At 33.6% G+C, this 22,307-nt stretch overlaps 1 protein-coding gene across 1 annotated transcript in view; it reads right to left on the bottom strand.

The window, feature by feature from the left end:
* Nucleotides 1–22,307, bottom strand: part of LOC147070022 (extracellular serine/threonine protein CG31145) — a 197,223-nt gene that overhangs the window by 168,752 nt on the left and 6,164 nt on the right. Inside the window, exon 2 of the mRNA XM_085949963.1 lies at nucleotides 4,635–4,946. Within this exon, the coding sequence (XP_085806089.1) occupies nucleotides 4,635–4,946 (312 nt within the window). The remainder of the gene's footprint in view (nucleotides 1–4,634; nucleotides 4,947–22,307) is intronic.

The raw sequence follows: 22,307 nt of genomic DNA, 5'->3' as shown, positions 1-22,307 counted from the left end.
TTTCTCATTACATCCGAGATCTCGCTATTTCCGTGATAACCGAGTTCGACTGTATATCAAATGTCAATTGACGGTGCTACGAGTATTTATGACGAGTTTTCTCAATGGGTCAAACTGGCAAGCAGCGCATTTGGGCGCCAGAGTAATATTTTCAAAACTGACCTCAGTGTGTCTTCGGCGTAAAGTTGTCAACCTTAGACTATTGTTTAACCGATGTATACTACAATTAGTATGCATATTTGTAACGTTGACCCTCAATGTAAGATAAATCTAAAAATACGACTCGCAACGTGGGGTAGAAATGTGCATGTTGGGCATAACGCGGAAAGACCATAAAATAAACCAATAGATAAAGAGGTAGACAAAAAATACGCGATGTGATAGAGGTTGCTAATCAGATGAAATAACCATGGGGTAGATATGTCGCTGGGTAAGTGGACAACCGCTGGATAAATGCTGTCATGACTTGGTATGCAAATGACACTAAACATATAATTGTGGAAGGAGGTAGGGGAAGCCTTCATCCAGCAATGCCGGCTGATGATCATGATAAAATACAATATATTATTTTCCTTTATTTAACTATTTTCATTTCGATAATTCGTCAAACGATTATTTTCCGACTGCCATTCTACAAGGCATGCTCGCCTTTCACTCTTGACTCTCGTAGGTCACTTCTGCTCTTGAGACATTATCGTCTGTTAAAGACGACGGAAGGTTTCCAATCCTGGCGTCCTAAATAATTGGAACTTCTCAATTACGCAGCCATGACTTATTCTGGGCCACGACCGTTTCCTTGTGTCAAGCTTATCAAGCACCATTAGTAAGAGGTGCAAGACTAGACAATGCACTCCCCAAAAATATATACATTTTCAGTGATGCTGTGTATTTAGATTTTGAAATTTTATTTTATTGTATAATGTTTGCTATACAAGTATATTGTATTTCATTTAAGGCTATATATACCTCAGCTGAGGCATGGTCTAAGATCGTGACTAGGCGATGCGCGGAATGCGGGTCACGGGTGCAAATGACGGAAGCCGAAAGAAATATAATTTGCCATAAAAGTTCAACATGCGTCCTTTTTATGTTATGTTTATTATTATATTCGTAATATTAATAGTATATTCATTGATATGTTTTCTTTTTTAAGTACATACGTCAAGTTTTTTTGTCATCTTTACACGATTTAAGAATATTTTCATCCGACGCCATGACAAAACGAATCGACGTGCAGACGCCTCGACTATCGCTCTCCGAATGACAACGCGGCCGTAATTTCGTTCTACATACAGTTGAAAATTATTTGCCGTTTCGCAACTTTATTTGATTAGAACAAGGTTTTTTTTCAATTTAAATCTCATGTTGTGAACGTCCTGAATTTGTTATGCCCACGATGTTTTGTTTTTTTTTTTAATAAATAAATTTAAAATAGGGGGATTTCGGCATTATGGTATTTCGGCATCGTGTTGTCGAGAAATTGACCGTCGGCTTTAGTCCTGTATTTGCTATGACGACAGTTTTATTATTTGTGATATTTTCCTTTCTGCATAACCCTACCATGCAAATTATCATCTGATAACCGTCGGTTGAATTTCTACTCAATATTCTGCTATAATCAGCACAATGTTATCTCTCTTATCACTAGTTGTATACATCCCCGTGATCAACACGAGTTACATTGTAAGTTGCGGCCGATTTCGAGAAATGGTTATCACAGCGTGCGTTAGTGACTATTACAAGCGGTCGCAGGCGTTCTACGTAACCCGTCGTTTGTATTGTACTTATTGATTGGAAGAAATTAAATTTCACGAAATATTAGATCGATATAATCGATATATGTAAATTTTAATCAGAGTAGTAAGAAAATTCTGCTGATGTCACCGTTCAAATGAACGAACATGCTTTTTGATTTAAGTAACATTGCATTGTATTAATAATTATTGCGAATTGTATTTAACCTTCCTTTTACGATGCTAATAAACTACGTCCATTCTGGTCATGTCACCTTAGGTTACCGTACAAAGTTGACAATATTACAGTAAAGAAAAATGGTTATTTTGGCAACATAAATAAGTCTAATAATCATTACATCGTCATTATTTGCTATTTTTTGTATCTAAAAAAATGATGAAACATTTTGATAATTAGTAACATATACTTTATAGTATTTGTACACGTTTTTACTCACATATATCTTTCTCACAATTAAGTATGTTTATTTTGTCGCATATAGGTACTTTTAGAATTTTAGATGTATCTCTTTGGAAATGGAAAACGATGCTGTTTGCAATGTGTATTTATAATTAACGACAGGTAAATGAAATCTGAGCATCTGAAAATTGACATGATAATGCTATCGATTTTGTAAATATTATAATACAGATTATAATAAAAATTAAATATAATAATAGTAATTCTAGGAAGAGCTGAAATATTAAGATGACCAAGTGCCCATTAACAGAAATATTTGCAGTTTAATAGACTGGTTAACCCAATGTGATATTACAGTAACTAGGGATTGCAATACCAAATTAAAATTCCAATACCGGTATTTAGGTATTTGTTGTTGAATACCGGTATTCGTAAAATATATGAAAAACACACAGAAGTATCTATCACTAAATATAGATATTAATATTATAAATATAAATTGAATACGTGTATTAATTAAGGCGCTAAGTACCAAAATAATAAAAACTGACATTTTTATAGAAAAATGTTCTACATACCAACGAAAATAACTTCAATTATAGTCTAAGTGCCTCAAGCAAGTCAAAAAAATACAGAAAAATAATTAAACCTGTCGACGTTGTAAGTCCGTTGGCGTGTTTCATTTATAATGGTGTAAGTAGCACTGCAGTGGTCAACGGCATTCAATATAAAATAGCTGACGATGGTGTGTTGACACTTCCGAGTTCTTAATACCTAAAATTATAGAAGCTGCCGTATTGCTTCACACTGTAAAACTACACTTTTCAAAAGGTCTGCTTCATGAAATTTTACTGCAATGACTCGGTATTTTGTAACTACAGGCAATACTACTTGTTGGTACTTAGAGCCTTATTTAATACACGTATTCAATTGGTATACTTATTGCACTTTTTCCACTTAGAATTTTCTTTACTTTTATCCTGTAAGAAGTAAAACCAAACACAATATTTTTCACTTTTTTGTTTAAAAAAAATATTTCTACATTGTTGTATAAGCTACTCTTCAGCATCGCTCATATTTCCCACAAGGGCTGAGGTTACTAATGATTATACAAACGAAGCGATTTCAGATAGGTACTTTCTGTTCCAGCTTTTGATGACCTTTTTTATGTATTAGTGACTGTAGGTAAGACTGTAGTGTATTAGCGATAGTAGGGTGACTGAGGCGGCGATGCCACATCGACGTGGCGTTCGTTAAGTGTGTGTAAACCATTCAGCCAATCATCGTGCGTATTACTGATTTCACCAACAACCAAACAAGGGGCAGTAAAGACTAAAACATGTCGTACCTACATCTAAAAATACACCCGATAACTGCAACAACTTTCATGTTAATAGATTCATTATGTTTCCACTTTCAATAACGAATATATCGGTATTGTCTGATTTTAAAAACCGGTATTTCGGTATCAAAAAATATTGGGATACCGGTATAGCAATCCCTAACAGGAACGGGAGTATTAAATAATGAAATTCTACATAATATATGAGTGGTGAAGGGTGCTTGTTGAAGGTAGTTCGGCTGTGGTAGGTAACTAAAAGACATCGTATTACTTACTTTGACTTATAAACACAATACGTAGAATAATAGTGTTAGATATTTAATGTAATTAAATGAAAATTAACTGCTGATTACTTGTAAGGTTTATTTACCTGTGCGCGCAATTTTATTGATTGTCAAATATTTATACTTGCACCATGGCCCCCACAAGAGGGGGGCTGACAGGGCTCTAGCCTGACTAGTCCGACTCTAGAACGACGTAGCAGGTCGACCAGTTAAGTGTGCACACATCACAAATTTACTATAATAATAAAAAAAAATTGCCTGCGGCGCAACGCTATTTAACGAATAGAATTTTATTTATAAATTATTTTTATTGTTTCTTGATTAATAAAAATGACTATTTACCCAATATGGCAAATGGTCACGTGTTATTTGGCTATCACAAAAGGGGTCGCGATCAGTGCTTCATAATAATATTAATCATAATACGACATTCAAGTGTATTTATTTGGAAATACCAAAAATCGCTAAAAATATACGGAATCCTAGAGTTCTGCCGAATACCATTTGGGTAACTGTAGGACATTATACTGCCCTTAACCTTAGCGATAGGATGGAGGGCCCGCCAAATATCATAGCCTGGGGGGCTGCTTCAGGATGCGGGGGCCATGCCTTGCACTATAAGCGTATGGAATTACCGTAAAGTTTGACAACTTGGCCAACTTGGCAGGAAAGAAAAAAAATAATGGAAGTGACGCCAATAGACGCGACCTAAACATAGTTAGCAATACACACCGTGGATAATGCGGTTCCATTATGACATCGCTACATAAAAGAAAATACAAGGTAATAACTCTAGCTAAAACATATGACAATGAATGCTCACAAACAAATTTGATAAAATAAAAGTGACTTACGAAGGATCCACGTCCATCATGTCGGTAATCGTTGGATTATCAGATCTGAATGCGTTCCCATCATCAGCGGGTCTCACTATCACTTTATTCACTGAAGTCTTGTGCTTCTTGTCTCTTAAAAGTACCCTCAGAGATAACTGAATGTCTTTGAACGGATCGTGCGGCTCCGGAGGCGTTGCCACCGAAGGCGCTGGAGACGGGACCCCTCGGCCTGGTGGAAGGTGGGGATGCTCTCCGCCGAGAGCAGCCTGTAGGCTTGCTATGTGAGGATGTGCAGATGCAGTCTCGTCTGTTTCCCTTGAAGTGTTGGCACTGGAACAAACAAATATTATTAGTCTGATTTTATTCAAGAGAATATACACAATATTTCGTCACTGTTCTGGCAGAAGACACTAATTCGAAAAAATGACATATTGAGTTAGTTATACCAAAATGTTCCTTATTTCAAACTTTACCGTCTGGAAGCCTTCTTAATAAATAAACAGTCTTTATTTTAAAGTCATCCTTTTTACGATTACTTAATAAACTCACATTATAGACCATTTCAAACATTTTAACAACTTCAAAGTCAAATTACTCAAAACTAGTATTCTCTAGTTAGTGTTTTCTGCCATAACAGAGACGATTTTTAAGAATGTAAGATTCTTTAACAAAAATTCATTCATAGCATTATTAATTACAATCCTTGGCGGGTATTGGCTTCATTCAAAACACTATTCAGTTGCTTTGGTCGAGCATTATTAAATATGTCGCGAAAATACGTAACTTAGGAAAACCTCTGAAACATACCATTCAGTGACGTCCCTAGACAAATAGCCGCCCCTGAGCAGCGCCAAAATGCCGCCCCATTTTTGTATACAGTATTTTTTATCATCCGTGCACGTGTCGTTTCTGATGACCATGGACGATGAAGGGCAACGGAAGTTAACTAGACATTGCGAACCCGATAAAAATTACAGTCCTGTTAATGGAAAGATATTTTCGTTAGGTATTACTAAGCTTAGGTAGCTATTTCTATATGTGTATACCGAATGATTCTACTCGATTTGCCGCCCTTCGAGTAACTGCCATCTCAAAGCGACGCTCAATCTGCCTACCTCCACGCGACAGCACTGTACCCATAAGGCATAAAACCCATTGACGCAGCGAGTGGGGCGCTCGCGCAAAATTTCTACAAGTGGCGCGTAAATCATCGGAAATACAACGTAATCAAATACGCCAGCGCACACTGGATTTGACGACGCCTTGTGCCCGCCTGCCCCATGAGTCACTGTTTTTCGCTTCTCAGCTATACGAATTAACGAAAATACAACGTAGTCCATTATGCATTGAACACAGCAAGCAAAATCACGCTCCTCGAAGCGTCGTCGATAAGACGGGCGAGAAGCCATTATATAAGAACAGTGTACTCTTTGTTTAGTTATTGCGTGTCCGATTTTAATTACAAGCGCCGAGAAATAATATAATATTTTTATTGCTTTGTTATGAGAGACGCTGTAATAATAATTATTTTGTGCTTCTTGGGCCCCTTATAACATAGGTGAAGGGTAATGCGCGGGTGGGAGGGGGCCTACTCAGTAGTGAGCGCGTCGAGCGCTTTTTTGGTGGGCTTTATGCCTTAGACACATTCGTGGATCAAATGGGATTTGAATTCACGTATTTTGTTTCCAGGGTGATATCTCTAATCACAAAGGCGTTATTTTGAAGAATTCTAATACCATCTATGACTTAAGTTAGTATTGGCAGAATTTGAAACACCTCGTATAGTGTATGTATAACACAATAAATGCAAGGTTATTACTATGGTCGTCGGTAGCTTATTGGGTTGATCCGTCGTCTTGAAGGCGGAGACAGCCACGTCTTTATATAGGCTGTACCGCAATCAATGAAGTTAATACACGATCAACGTTCCCTCTAATATTTCTATTGTGTGTGCAGATCATCAACGCTTCTGAGCAGTGGCGTAACTAGGGTTGATGTCATCCGGTGCGGTAAATTTACACCCCCTCTCCCACCACCCACAAGCACAGACACATACAATTTTTCATTAAAACTTATATTTTAAGGTATTTATTAATTTCTGTGATTTTATATAATAATGAGACTGACAACGATTTTTTTATGCGCTCAGCGATCTCAATCCTATTCTTTCGTTCTTTGGGTGTTTTCGTCATTATTTTCAAAAGTCCACCTCTTTTCAAACTTTTCAATTTCGTAACAGCATCCCATCCCGGAGTACTTTTTGTCTTAAATGCCTTTTTAAAAGATACAACCTTCATTCAATCCACTTCTTTCCAGACGTGAATTCTCCTTGCATATGTGCTGCGTAGCATATTATGCATTTGACACAATCATCTGTTTCCGAATAAACAATAATACATCACCATTTTTTTACTTTTTGCGAATGTATTGAAGATGGCATTTCTGTTTCGAAGAATTCAGAGAGCCATTCCAATTTATATTTATCGCAAGGTTTCTTTTTAATGATCGCATTTCTCCAATCCTTTTTGACATTTTTAGGGGATAAGTTTTCTATAATTAATAAGTATAATAATTGTACTATATATTATATAACTGTGCAAGGAATTAAATTATTCACTTGATTTGTTTATTACGTACACTGAACACACCTGTAGTTATTTATTACGTGTGAAGACTGTACGGGGGATGAAAACATGTGTGCGGACCAGTGCTCGAAATGGAAAATTTCACGAACAGGAACGCTGTATAATTTTCCGAAACTAAGTACTTATGCTAATCCTTTCTTTACGTACGTACGTACTTTTGATATAAAAATGCAACAATAAACTTTAAACTTCTTACGTGGATCTATATTGGGCAGGTTGGTAAGGATTGTCAGCGCCGCAGGCGAAATAATCTTGTTTTAACAAAGTATACCGTCAAAAATTGTATTATTCTTTATTTTTACTTTATCTACCACTATAACCAGTGCATGATACCTTTACCACCACTCGTCACTGATTATAACTTACTGTCTCATTTGGGATAGATAAGATTGTAATTAATTAGTCATAACAAACAACATATCCACATAAGTACCTTATAGATTCAAATTAAAAAAATATTTACGTACTTATAGAAAATTTTACAAATTCCATTTAAATACGAGCACAGAATATCAAACATCAAGAAATAGTATTAAAATAGTGTTTAAAAAATAAAGAAATAGTATTAGAAAAAACAGTAAGTGCCTACCTATACCAAGAATTTATAAAATAGCGTTCACATAAACTCGTTCTCACGCAGGTGGAATATACGATTATCCGAAGCGATTTGGTTGAACATAGTTATTTCCTGCCCAATTATCATTAGCAATTATTGCACCTTGGCAGAACAAACAACTTAGATTATCAAGAAAGTTATAAAATAATATATAATAAAATCAATACTAAGTACCAATAATGGCAGAGTTCTCATTTGTACTGGGTAGATATAAGTTGGAAAAAGTACGTAGCCTAAATACCTAGCTCTCTTTTTAACTTTCAGAATACAGTATGTAAGCATACGTCTTGAGAAATCAATCGGATAAAACCATGGATAGTATCCACTATCCACACAGCTTTAAAGGATTCTCAAAGATTTATTTTGAACCTTCTCCACTATAAGGGGCATAAGGCCGTACCTACATCTAATAAAAGTTTCAAGTCATCCAAACAACGTAAACATAGCATTATTTGTAATTAAATTACCAATGGTGTGTCATTTTCATTTATATAAGATAAAACATGACGGAAGGTGAAACTCAGGTTGCTAAGCGCGATTCTTATAGAATAATATAAAATTGTCATTAATTAGTACCTACTATATTCAACATTATAAGGACTAATATTGTATTGTATGCATGTTATGTTACAATGGTGATGCTTTGGTTACAATTATTGTAATATACATCTACCACCGTATTTATTTAATAATCTATGACTAACACCACCTAAGATAATTAGATGTCCGCACTGGACACATAGGTACTTAATTTGTTAGTACCTACTTATTCTAAACGATTCAATCTATGTTGTTTGTCCTTCCCTACTCACGTTATTATTGCCATGGAAATGATAATAGGTACCTACATACAATACAGATATTATGATAGTCGTACATTTTTATTAAAGGATATTCCTATATTTTTTTTAAACAAATTTACAAACAAAAATGAAGTAAAAGTTCTCTCCACACTACCTATGTATTATTTCTATTATTTTTAAAGTCACAAGCTACAATGCATGTAATAATAATTGTAATACAATAGGAACGTCCCAAATAAATAAACTCTGCAGAAGGCTATTCAATATTTTCTGCCCAAACCATCAATGGCCCAAACACATTTTTGTAGAAAAAATCATTCATTATTCATTGTGAAAATTGGGGTTTACGACTTATCATAAATATTTTTTTAACACAAGTCAAGTTGTTGAGATGATAATAATTATTGAATCACAGAACAGATGTTGCCACTGTATTGTCCACCGGAAAGAATTCCTAATGTTTTAGCAGATTTACACGAAGTACCTACTACGTAATTAAGCCTTCATTATTTTTATAAATATCCACAAAATTATCAAATTGTGCGTGTGGCCAGAATTATCTTAAATCAGTTTGGATACCAGCGACAATAGTATATAGGTATATATGTAATAATATAATTATGTAAAAATGGCGAATTTGTATCCCACAGGAAAGTACTTATTAAAAACGATAATTGTAAGGGTGATTATCCACTTAGTGTTACGAAGAAAAAGCGAATTTAACATAATAGACTTTTTAAAATATTATATTATAAAGCCTATTATAAGGAAAGTATTCATCCACAGGTAATTAATAAATAAATGTCAAAGGTTAAAAATTCTCCTCCTGTAATAGTATTTTGGTTAATTCGCCATTTTTACAATACACCGACGATATAAAGGTATTCGTATCGCCTGCTGAGAATTTTAACTAACTTTTAAGAGAACAAATTGTTATTAAAAATATGTTCAACACAAAGTTAAAATTAAAACACAAAACTTACCAGAAGCAACAAAATTCACTTACAAAAAAGGATACTCATCATGACCTATGGCAAATAAATGAATGAATGTAGTAGTTATATCACAAGATTTATTGTACTATAGTCGCAATTCAACAATAATGTAAATTACAAAACAAATGTAAACATCGTAAAAAGAGGGGTTTACGACACGTCATAAGCTTTTTTTAACAAAAGTTAATTGTTGAGATGAATACCATCTGTTGCCACTTCAATGGTTATTGGAGTGAATTCCTAATGTAATGTAATGTGGTTTTAGCAGATTTACACGAATTACCTACTACTTTATTATACCTTCATTATTTTTATAAATAACCACTCAATATCATTTTTTAAATGATCAAATTGTGTAGGTATGTGGCCAGCGTTACGTTACCTGCGACAAAATATTTTTCAATAGTTTCGGTTAACACGTTTCGCCTGATGACATTTTTGACCAACTTTTAGAACAATTTTTTATTAAAAAATCAAGTTAAACACACACGTTAAAATTAAAACACAAAACTTACTAGAATGTAGCAAAAAAACACCAAACTAATAAAATAAACAATTTTGTTTAGAAACGTATTTATATCTTAAATAATACAAAATATTTTAAAAGGCAACTAATAGGAATATTATAGCGGATTGCACGAGTCAAATTATCAAACTTTTTTGTACTAATTTAACCATCGAAAACACAATTCATTCACCCGAAAATAAATGGCGAAGTAATAATTTTTGTCACTCCGAATAAAATAATACGAGGGTGGGTCAATAAGTCCTTAGAAAAGCCGACAGGTGGCGCGACTAGTACTGTAAGCGGTTTGTTTTCATGCAGCGGCACTACCGATTCAGTATGCTGCGAAGTTTCAATCAGATTGGTCGGGTTGTTGTGTGTTTCTCGTACATTTAAAAAAAAAATTGCTTGTGGAAAATGGAAAAATGGAAAATGGAGAAAATTGAGTTTAGAGCTGTTATTAAACATTTTAATATAAAAGGGTTAACAGCAAAGGAAATAAAAAATGAGTTGGATTTAGTTCACGGCATATCTGCTCCTTCACTTGCAACTATTTATAACTGGTTAAATGAATTTAAACGTGGTCGTACATCAACAAAGGATGAACCACGCTCAGGACGTCCTGTAGACGTGACTACACCAGAAATGATCAATAAAATCCACGATATGGTGTTAAGTGACCGAAGATTAAAGTTGAGTGAGATAATTGAGGTTACAGGGATCTCAAAAGGTAGCGTCATTTCTATTTTACATGACAAATTGGGCATGAAAAAAATTTCTGCAAGATGGGTGCCGCGTTTGCTCACAGTCGACAATAAACGCAATAGGGTGGTGGCCTCTAAAGCCCTGTTGTCGCTCATGCAACGCAATCCGGATGAATTTTTTCGTCGCTTTGTGACTGTAGATGAAACATGGATACACCACTATACTCCCGAGACGAAAGAACAGTCAAAGCAGTGGATTGCGAAGGCAAACCATGTCCAAAGAAGGCGAAAACCGTAAAATCAGCTGGTAAGGTTATGGCTACTGTATTTTGGGATGCACGTGAAATTATTTTCGTTGACTATTTGGAAAAAGGAAAAACAATAACAGGGGATTATTATGCATCTTTACTGGACCAGCTAAAAAACAAAATTGAAGAAAAACGGCCTCATTTAAACAGGAAAAAAATCCTCTTTCATCAGGACAATGCCCGTGTTCACACATGTTTACGATCAATGGCTAAAATTGAAGAATTGAAGTTCGAATTGGTCGACCACCCACCGTATTCGCCAGATTTAGCCCCCAGTGACTTTTTCCTTTTCCCAAACTTAAAAAAATGGCTAAGTGGACAACGTTTTTTTTCAAATGAAGAAGTCATCGATCGGACAAACGCTTATTTTGAGGACCTTCCGAAAACTTATTTTTCTGACGGTTTAAAAAAAATTGAGAAACGTCTAACCAAGTGTATTGAGCTCCAAGGAGATTATGTTGAGAAATAAAAAAAAAATACAAAAATAAAAACTGTTTTAATGCTTTTTTCTAAGGAATTATTGACCCACCCTCGTATAATAAATTAGTAGGTAAGTAAATTAACAATGCGTAAGTCAAAGGCAAGATTGTATTGAGATTTGAAATGTTTCATCCTTTAGAAATTATTAAACAATGTATACTTTATTTTTTAAGAGTTTTCAAATAGTGTCAGCAAGGCACATTTTTTTGGGTAATAAAGTAATTTACGCTTGCAGCTGGTTGTTTCTTGTTATTTAGACAATGCATTTAGGCATGGACATATCGACACAAAATAAGAAGGTTGAAAGAAATTTAGGGATGTCATAATTTTTATTTTTAACCCTTGCACGCCCGGCATAACATAACTTCGTTAATTTTTAATTTTGAGAAAAACTTTAAAAGATACATTCATATATAATTATCTCAATCTAACGAACCGCAACGCAATTTTAAATGAATCCACGAGCCGGAGCGGTATATTTTGGAATTCCACGAACCACAACGGCGCTCCGGTGCGTTCCTGTCCATTCCGAGCGCTGGTGCGGACACATTTTGGTAGGTGTGCACACCTAACAGAGAACATTCTACACAATATGTAAAAGATGGAGGTTCGCAGGTTACGCTGTTATAACAAAGGATCTCAAATTATAAAAGATTGAAAACCAGTGTTTTAAAATGTAAAATATTAATGTTTTGAAAGAGTTGTAATATTTTTTGGTTTAGGTCACGTTAACAATACATTGCAATTAGGACACAATGTTCTTGAAGCTGTTGAGAATCTGAATAAAATGAGTAGGTAATAATTTATTTCAAAGAGTATCTGGTGCAATATAGAATGCACTTGTTCAAACACAATAATTCTTGAGGTGCGCGTCCACAGACTATTTGTAAATATTATTTGTCTGCAACAAAAACTAATCGCGAATTTTCATTTTGTGTATGCAAATTTCCAATGCCATTAAATTTATTATTTTATCGTTAAAATAAATATTATAGAGAAATAATATCACATACTATTCGACCACGTCATATGCCAGTATTGATTCATTTAAAACATACGTATTGATTTCCACGTGAACCAAATACCAGTAGCGTACCCAGAAATAATCCGTACGGGATATAGCTGACTTCGTGAAGAAAATGCTACCGCAAAATTAGAAATGCTCTGCGTAGCAAATACTAAGGTAAAGATCGGTCTAATGGTAGCTAGCATCCGTTAGGGGGAATCACGATAATAAAAAGATTTATTTGTCTGTTTAAGATAGCTGAAAATAAATAATTAAATAGCTGAGTATATGCTGAGGTATCTAACGAGTTTGCTGATAATTTAAAAATAAAAATGAAAGGGCATGGGATTTAAAGTTTGTAGCGGCTTGATTTCGAAAAGAGACCCATAGATGGCGCGCACCATTGACTGGATGCCACAAGCGCTATGTAGACAGATTAGGATTTAACTCTATGTTTACTTCGTAATTTTTATCTCTCACAGTCTTACAGTCAGTCATCTTAGTCTGATTAGCTCTGACCGTTTTGATCATACAGGTCCTCTATTTTGAAACTAAGCACCTTACGTGATAAGTGTGGTTTCTAGTTGTCAAATGTGATAGCTACTTGAACTGAACTAATCCTTTTGCAAGTTCATCTGGTTATTTTGGTCGAGCGAGTCATATTATCTTGTTAATTCGTTTGAAGTATTCTCAATTATTGTTGAGTCAACTCTGTTAACTCTCAATAAATACTGAAACCAGAAGTGTTTCTATTTTTACAACGTTTTTATTAGGTCGTATTCTTATTTTTCCGGTGGTTTTTTGTCTGGTACAAATCTTGCAATCGATCTTTAATTAACTTTCCGACAAGCTAGACATTTGGAACTTTTAGAATATATCAGAACACGATGCCAATGCATTTTTTTAAATAATTTTAGCCATCTTTAAGTAGAATTAAATTCATTTTCAGTTAATTCTGTTTTGTTTGAAAAGTTATTTCGGAATAAATCCGTTTTCCAATCCACTATTATTAGTTGCTAGGAAATTATTAATATATACGTGCGTTACTATGGATATGCATATATATCAATATGAGTGTCAAAATGACATTTCAGTATTATTTCTATCATATACATATTTTTTGATAGTCTAAGCTAGTCAAGTCAAGTATATATAATTCAACAGAAAATTTTAAAACGTTGTATATAAAAAAATACTATAAGTCTGATTAAGGGTGGCACTTTGCCTAGGGACGTCACTGATTTTAAATGCCTAATAATTGCACAAAATAAATAATAATGCCGCATCGAAATTGAACAAAGCTAAACAAATTAAATTGTCGAGATTCTGATTAATGTACACGTTTTAAATTCAAAATTAATATAACGTTATTGAATTCAAATTTTGATGGTGTTTGTTTTAGATGCACAATTAGTAATGTTTGACTGAAACAAATTTCAATAAAAATACTTGCCATTATATTATATTTTTAAAAATTAAACCAACTAATAAAAATACAATATCTATAATTTATTTATTTAATCAGTATTTATTTGGCAGAATTCCGTTTTACAAAATATTAATATAAATCATATTAAATTCTATAATAATATATTGAACATATTATATATCTTGAAAACAACTCAGATATATAGCCACTGGAAAAAATCATATTTAACCCTTTATAGGTCATAAGCGAAAAACGGATAGTTTTGAGACCGGCAACATTAAGGTCTATATTTCTATAATTTTACAAGTTATAATCACCCTTATGGGTTTTAATCATTCTCAGATAATGCACAGAGGTCTTGAATCTGACCAATTGCCCTGAAGTTCGCACATATTGAGTATATTACGAAAAATGTGTCCCGGTCAGTTATCTGACCGGTGTTCATTTAGCGACATGATAGCTGCCAGTTTTTCAACAACAGTGTTTTTAAGTTCTTGTTTTTCGAAAATTGTGACTTTTCTACTGAAAACAAAGTATGCATATTTATACTATACATAAAAATATATAGTTTTTTATATTTCACCTATAAATTGTATGTGTTATAGTAAAATAATATCAAATTATTGAGTGGCATGTCGAAAATCTAACCTCAAATTGTATAATTTGGATCCTTTTTGATTTACATAATATAAACACTAAAAATAATTTCTAAACCACAATACATCTAATTTCATATAACAATATAGTGAACTTTCACAATTACTATTTATTTTTTGTGGATAATTAGTCGCTATCGAGTTATTTGATGATATGTGTCATTCTTTGAAAAAATGTTTTCCATAAAAATCGCGGGTAAAAATAATTGTTTTTGTTTTCATTCAAACTGTAATAATTTTTTGAAATAAATATCTCAGAATGAAATAAAATAGTTATGGAATGTTATATGTATAAGTAGAAACCTATATTGCAGAACAAAATTTTGTTTTTATTTTCTGAGGTTGGAAAATGGGAGAAACGGAGGTTTTAGTGCGAAAGACCTTGAAGACATGGGTAAAGACGCATTCCTGAGATTATTTGAAGGAATTACAGAATACCAATATATGTTGGATAATGAAAAGAAAACCTATTACACGTCTTCACTTTAAAAACAAGTTGGCTGATCAGCTGATAGGATCTTTTACTTCACGAAAAAGGGTTGGTCGACCTTCATTTCCTGACGATATCAATTCAAATCATTATCCAGAAAAATGTACACTTCGTAGATGTGGTTATTGCAGCACTACGCTGAAAGTGATACGAAGCTCGGTAACAAATTGCAAAGTATCCATTTGCATACCGTGTTTTATGCCGTATCAATTATCTGAACAAAAGAAAAAGCCAACAAGGCCTTAGAAATGTTTATTATTTTGAGAAACTTCTATAAAATTAATAGAGTAATTATTATTGTTACAGAAATAAATGAAATTATAATTTTTTCCTAAAAAAAATTATTAAAAAAAATTCTGTGAACAAATATTTTTTTTACCTAAATGGACACCGGTCAGAAAACTGACCGCTGGGAAATTGATAATTACGAAAAAACTATATACATTTCAAAAAAAAAAAATTTTTTTCTGTTCATCAAAATGAATATAGAATACATAAAAAAAAATAATTAAGCACATATCTTTAAAAAAAAAAGTTGTCCTATAAAGGGTTAAAATAAAAATACGATGCTCGACGGGATTTGAATCCGTATAACCACTGGTATCGCGCCAACTGTGCCTCCTATCTAATTGCGACAATTTAAACTAGTATATCATACATGAAATCCTTATCAAGTAGCCTTATTGTTAACTGTCGTTTTTTGTGTATTAAATCAAGGAATATTAATTGCCGATATACGTGGTATATATCTGTGGTATCTGGTGTATGTCTGAGGTGTTTTCAAGTTATGTGTGTTCAATACAATGTTACATTCTCAAAATCTTGTGAATTATTCGTTGAATAAAAGAAATGGTTTATCTATAATATATTTTTAATTGCACAGCTATTTAGGTTGTATAAACATACCAGTGGGTATACATATTATATACACAAGGCGACTATCGACGATAGTTTATCGTAATTGGGGTGGCTAATTGTTACAAAACTAGTTTTATACTTTGCTTGCTCTCAAGTGAACATATCCCTTTTAGCACACTTAGAGCGGCGTTCGCATTCATACACCAAACAGTACACTTCAATCTTCAATATATTATCTTGTCAGAATAGTCTCAGCAACGTTCATCACCCAAGCAAACGAAACTGTTATCATCATTATTAAATTATCTGGATGATATCTATCATCATCAACCTGAATCTATCCATTGCTGGATGAAGGCCTCACCAAGCTGATTCCGCTTCCAGTCCTGTGTATTGCGTTGCCATGTACTTTTGCAGAACTTAATGACTAGATTTGTCCAGCGATTGTTTCTTCTCCGAGCTATATATATATATATATGGCAAAGGGTGGAGGTATTCTGTTAAGATTCGACATAAACAGTGCACAATAAACTTTGTCGGTCATACTTATTTGTTTTCATTGAACTAAGAATACAATTCGCAGATAGTGCTGTTAAGTTATTAAAATTCAATTAAATCCTGCCTAAACCAAACCATAATAGCGAAGTTATACTATGGGCGATCCGACAAAATAGTGCACATTTTTTCAGTTATACTTATTTGTTTTCAATGAATTAAGAATACATATTACAAAAAATAATGGTGTTAGTTAGTTTATTTTTTAAATTCATTAGCCCTGCTAAACCAAACCATAATCAATAAATCATATTCATCTATCCAAAAAATGTCTAAAATTATGTATGGTTTAATGGCATAATTTTAGATATTTTATAGATAAACGAATTGTATTTACTATTATCTAGTATGTCTTGGATTGGGCAGGGTTTGATTGAATTTTAAAAACTAACAAATCCTATCTACAGTCTACATAATATACGTTATAATCTTATTTTAATGAAAACAAATAAGTGTGACTGACAAAGTTTAGTGTGTACTATTTATGTCGAATCTAATAGCCTACCTATCTTTCGCGACTGATATATATAATATACATATATATTTTTTTTTACACGTTCGTCATAGTTTTCTTTCTTTTATACAGTCATATTATAATATGTTATCACTCCACATACAAAAGTTGATGTTAATATTTATCAATTTAATTACAACACGCTTGAACCGATAATGACTGACATCACATATATCGTCTCTGTTCTGGCAGAACACACTAACTGGAGAATACTAGTTTTGAGTAATTTGACTTTGAAGCTTTTAAGATGTTTGAAATGGTCTATCATATGAGTTTATTAAGTAATCGTAAAAGGAATGACTTTAAAATAAAGACTGTTTATTTATTAAGAAGGTTTCCAGATCGTAAAGTTTGAAATAAGGAACATTTTGGTATAGGAAACTCAATATGTCATTTTTTCGAATTAGTGTCTTCTGCCAGAACAGTGACGATATATTATACGTATATATAATTAAAATAATAATTGCTTGCTGTTTTACAAGAATTGGGACGAATTAATAAATATATGCTTTGTTTGTGAGTGTTGATTTATGAACAACTGTTATTTTTCTGATTACTTGAAAAAAAAACAAATTTTTATTATTTTTTTTACCTCGGGACCGATTGATACAAATTAAGAATTTATTTAATTGAGAAAATCTTTTACATTGTATTATTATATATGACGAATGACATCATCTGATTTGGTGACCCAATAATATTGAAAATAATATTAAATAGGTATAACTGTTGTTTATTTTTTAAATGTGTTTATTTAATATTTAATTACTATATTTTTTATCGCTCTAAGTGTGAACGTTATGGCATTTTTCATCACTGCCTGTTGGTCCTTAAAATCTCGATTTATTCACAAACTTTCTACTCTTATTGGTCGTACACTCATGGCTGAGGATCGTGATCACTTTTTAATTTTGCCATCCTTTGAGCGACCAAGAATTTCCATCCTTCTCGATCTTCCGCTTCTCTCAGGGCAGAATGAATGGTGCCCCCAGTCAGCTCTTTCACTTGGTCGCTCTAGCACGCAGACACTCTTCCTCTGCTTCGGCTTCCCTGGAGGTCACCCAAAACCACCAGTTTGTCCGGTCCGCACCGGACAATATGGCCAAAAAACTGCAGAATTCGTCTCAGACATATTGTCGAGAGCCGTTACTTTATCTGCAGTCTCTGGATGGTTGACTGGTTCATCCTGTGCTCCGTCCAAGAAATGCGAAGCATTCGGCGCCAACACCACACCTCAGTGGCATCAACTACCTTCCGCTCCCTTGCCTTCAGGGTCCATGACTCGACTCCGTATAAAAATATGGAGAACACTAATGTTCTAAAACACTAAACTTCCTACAACTGTTCCGATATCCGTGGCATACCTTTTCACTTTGCAAAAATTATATTGGGATTGCTAAATTAGGTGATTTTATTGGCAGGTACCCACATGCCGCTGAAAGTGAAATTAAATGATCAGAGAACAACTCTATTACTCTAGAACATATTAACACTACTATTGTTTGTTACGTGGTGTAAGATTTGGTTCCATCCCGTTAAAACCACATATTATGTATTAATGTATATTCAAAGTTAGTGCAGTTTTGAACTGTAAACCATTCTAAAAGTGGTCCAAAGAACTTTAAAAACTAAACTATAGTTTTCAAACCCTGCACTGATCTAATTGATTCAGTCATTTTATACATTATATCGCTCCGTCTGGAAGGCGCACGCCCTCGCGATCTCGTCTCTTTAATGCCACCAACGTGGACCAAGACTCATAGAAATATTGTAATTGTTGACTACGAGACAGTCAGCCAAAATCAAGCTAAAATGTAACTATTCATTAATAATAATATTCAAAATTTGTTTCGTATCCGTAATATGTTAAGACAGCGCGGATATGTCACATGCCCCAAGGTATTGGTTACTCAACAGGGGGCTCTACAATTTATTGATTCTCGTACGATAGTCTCGTATGTATGTGATTTTCTCAAAGCTTGTGTTTTTCTTTAATTGTTTCACAGTAACTACAACAATCCTTGATCCTCATTGACTGTTGCAGTATTAAAATGAAAAACCTTGGTGATATACTAATAATAACTTACAAATTAATACATTTCATAAATTACTTGATATATCATAATATTTAAAGGCCATCTATGTCATGGATATTTACACTGTGTATTGTACTTATACATACTTAAAACTTAGCTGCGGATCTTGAAAATAACAAAGTTTATGGAGAAAATGTAAAATAATTTAAGTATGTAATTAATTAATACATAATATTAATTGTTTATTTACATTAGATATGAGACATCAAATTTAATGTGATAAATGTTTATATTTTTAGATACTGTTTCTTTCAATATATTTTACGAATACCAGTATTAATACCGATATTCAATAGGAAATACCGGTGTTGGTATTTTAATTCGGTATTGCAATCCCTACTCTTATCGTGTTTTGATGGATGGTATAGACACAAAAGGTCGATAAAGAATCTCGTTAATGGTATCTAAATATCTATTGGTTTAAAACCTAATTTTATACAGACTTTTCTATAAGTACATAACAAATATAATAACTCAATAATTATTAGTAGATTGTATTATCTCTCAGTTAACTTATTAGTATACATCATATCACTGTTATAGTGTTTCATAAACAGTATTATGCTTTCTAATAATTACAATCTAAACCTGAAGGGTAAAGCATCATTATGTTTATCAGTTGTAGTAAAAAGCTAAATTCTTTCATTGCCTTCATTCGTCATTCTGTTATTTGGCAATGAGTTAATTAATTACGCAAATTGTAAGAGCGGTTTCACACGGAGGATTCACGTAACTGATACTGGTATGTATGACGTTACGGAGGCTACTTACTAAGCACGACTATCTCCCTGTGAAAGGCTCCATCTGTCTCAATGTTAACTCTGTATTTATCATGCCGCAGTGTTATTCAAACTGTGCATCTCAACATGCTTTAAAAAATCCAGTTAACGTTTGTAGGATTGGTTTGACAGGATTACAAAGTAAAACACAGTTAATATCCGTTTGAGATGATTACGTTATAAAAATTGTAAATTATAAACGTTCGCGTTGTAACGTGGGATAACTTGTGACTGTGTTGTTGACAGTGCCGAGGATTGCCACAGACTCACTTGAGCCGAAACCCTACATAACCCCCCTCGTAGGAGAATACTTAATAAGCATCAGCCTATTATAAATGTGTCAGTGCATGAGGGCTATATGCGTGTAGCCATATAGCCCACTATAAATATTGCGAAAAACTATATTGGGCACCGTGACACGAACAAGTTTGAAAACCAATGCACTACTCAATACTTCAAGTATTTCACAAATTTATGTGGTGGCACTACTACCTGTTAACATTACTGATTTCTAAATATTTGGCTTTTGCTCAGAGTTCTGATATCTGATACTGATTTCCATGATACCTAACTAAAAACTTTTTTTTTAATTCTATTTATCTGTCTATTTGTTTATTCCGTTATAACTCATATAAGCTTTACCAATATTTATGAAACTGATATAAGTAGCTTATTATTAGACTGCATTGTTGTTACCAAGTAGTTTAGTATACTTTAATAATTAATTAGTTCTTGTCGGTTTAAGGGAAGCCATCGACATATAAAAATGTTGAAAATACCCAATATACTGAATTATTTGTAAGGTTCGGTTAGGTTAAGTTGGGTTAGGTTAGGTAAGGTTTTCATTTTTTAATTATTCATGAATTTTGCCAGAATCGTTTATGAAAATTGGCGCGGTTTCCGCCTGGCTTCCGGTAAACCGACTTGTACCGTTTAATTTGTAATATCTTAAACTTCACGAAAATAACACACTTGCAACTATTCATCACGAGTAGTTAAAGTAATCAGAAGTTAAGCGTCAATTACATTGAGCTTCTTTACGAGCTGTTTGTTGGCGAATTTATAATCTGCCTGTAAAGTCGCCCAGTGTAATCATCGAACAAGCTAACAAGCAGGTTGTAAACACTCTACCAAGAAAAGTTTAAAGCCGGTCAACTTTACACGCTACACGCCGGCGTGTGGGCCTACTACGTCTGCGCAGTAGAGCGCAGTAGCAACCTCCCGGTAAAAAAACGAACTACGTTCTGTCAAAATAGTCGCTGGCTTGTGGCTTCTCAGCAAATGGAAAGTTTTATGTGTAATCATTGATATACTACTAAATGAGGAGTTCCCATACAAGTGTCATTTAAAAAATGTACCACAAAAGAAGATATTACGAATATCGTCTTATAATATTTCCTTGTATGTATAAAGCGTTATGACCGTTAACATGGATTCCCGAATTTCACCCGTATTGCCCTGTCTGTAAAACTAAATTTGCGTTCTTGGAATAGTGACCCTAAGGGTGTCTGCAACCCAAAGCTTGCAAGCTACCAAAAATTCATGTCTGGAGGACAGAGCAAGTCGTCATGCGCTGACTATTAGTTAGAGTAAGATGCAAGCTAGGTCGGGCTTACTCATAATTATTGCCAGGTCGTTTTAGAGACAAATATTAAGTGAGCTTATATCGAGTTAAGTTCGCTGATATTAAAACAGTAAGTTTTAACACTGGCCGAGTGGCTGAAAATCGGGCGTCATTTTAAGAAGCATATGATTCATCCAGTAGTATATCAATGTGTGTAATCATCAAATCGCAGTAGCTGAATCGCCCGCTTTTCAATTCGCCAACAAACAGCTCGTAAAGAAACTCAATGTAATTGACGCTTTAGATGTGTGAAGAGCAGCAAAAATTAAAAAAAAAAAAAAAATCAAATCATTTTATTTATTTTATTGTGTTGTATCTACTTTGTATTTCGGTATTCGGCTAGATAAACAATAAACAAAACAAATAGCAAAAGTAGTTCATATAACGACCCAATTGGACAGATGTGATTTCTGTTTTATAAATTTACATGCGTTACACACCAACTAAATACAGATGCATTACATAACACATTTTCGGGATTTATCTTCAATGTAGTATTTACTATCTTGGCAGCGACACTAACCTCGTAGAATTTTGTCTATGGTTTATAAATAACTGATTCATAAACGGCGTATTGCATTATTTCCACGTGCGAAGTTTGACAAACGATATTATTTAGAAACAAGTT

This window comes from Rhyacophila brunnea, unplaced genomic scaffold (genome assembly GCF_057557595.1).
Source record: "Rhyacophila brunnea isolate RB1 unplaced genomic scaffold, BYU_Rbru_1.0 scaffold_22, whole genome shotgun sequence".
In the NCBI taxonomy this organism is placed as follows: domain Eukaryota; kingdom Metazoa; phylum Arthropoda; class Insecta; order Trichoptera; family Rhyacophilidae; genus Rhyacophila; species Rhyacophila brunnea.
This window is presented reverse-complemented; position numbering and strand designations above follow the sequence as displayed.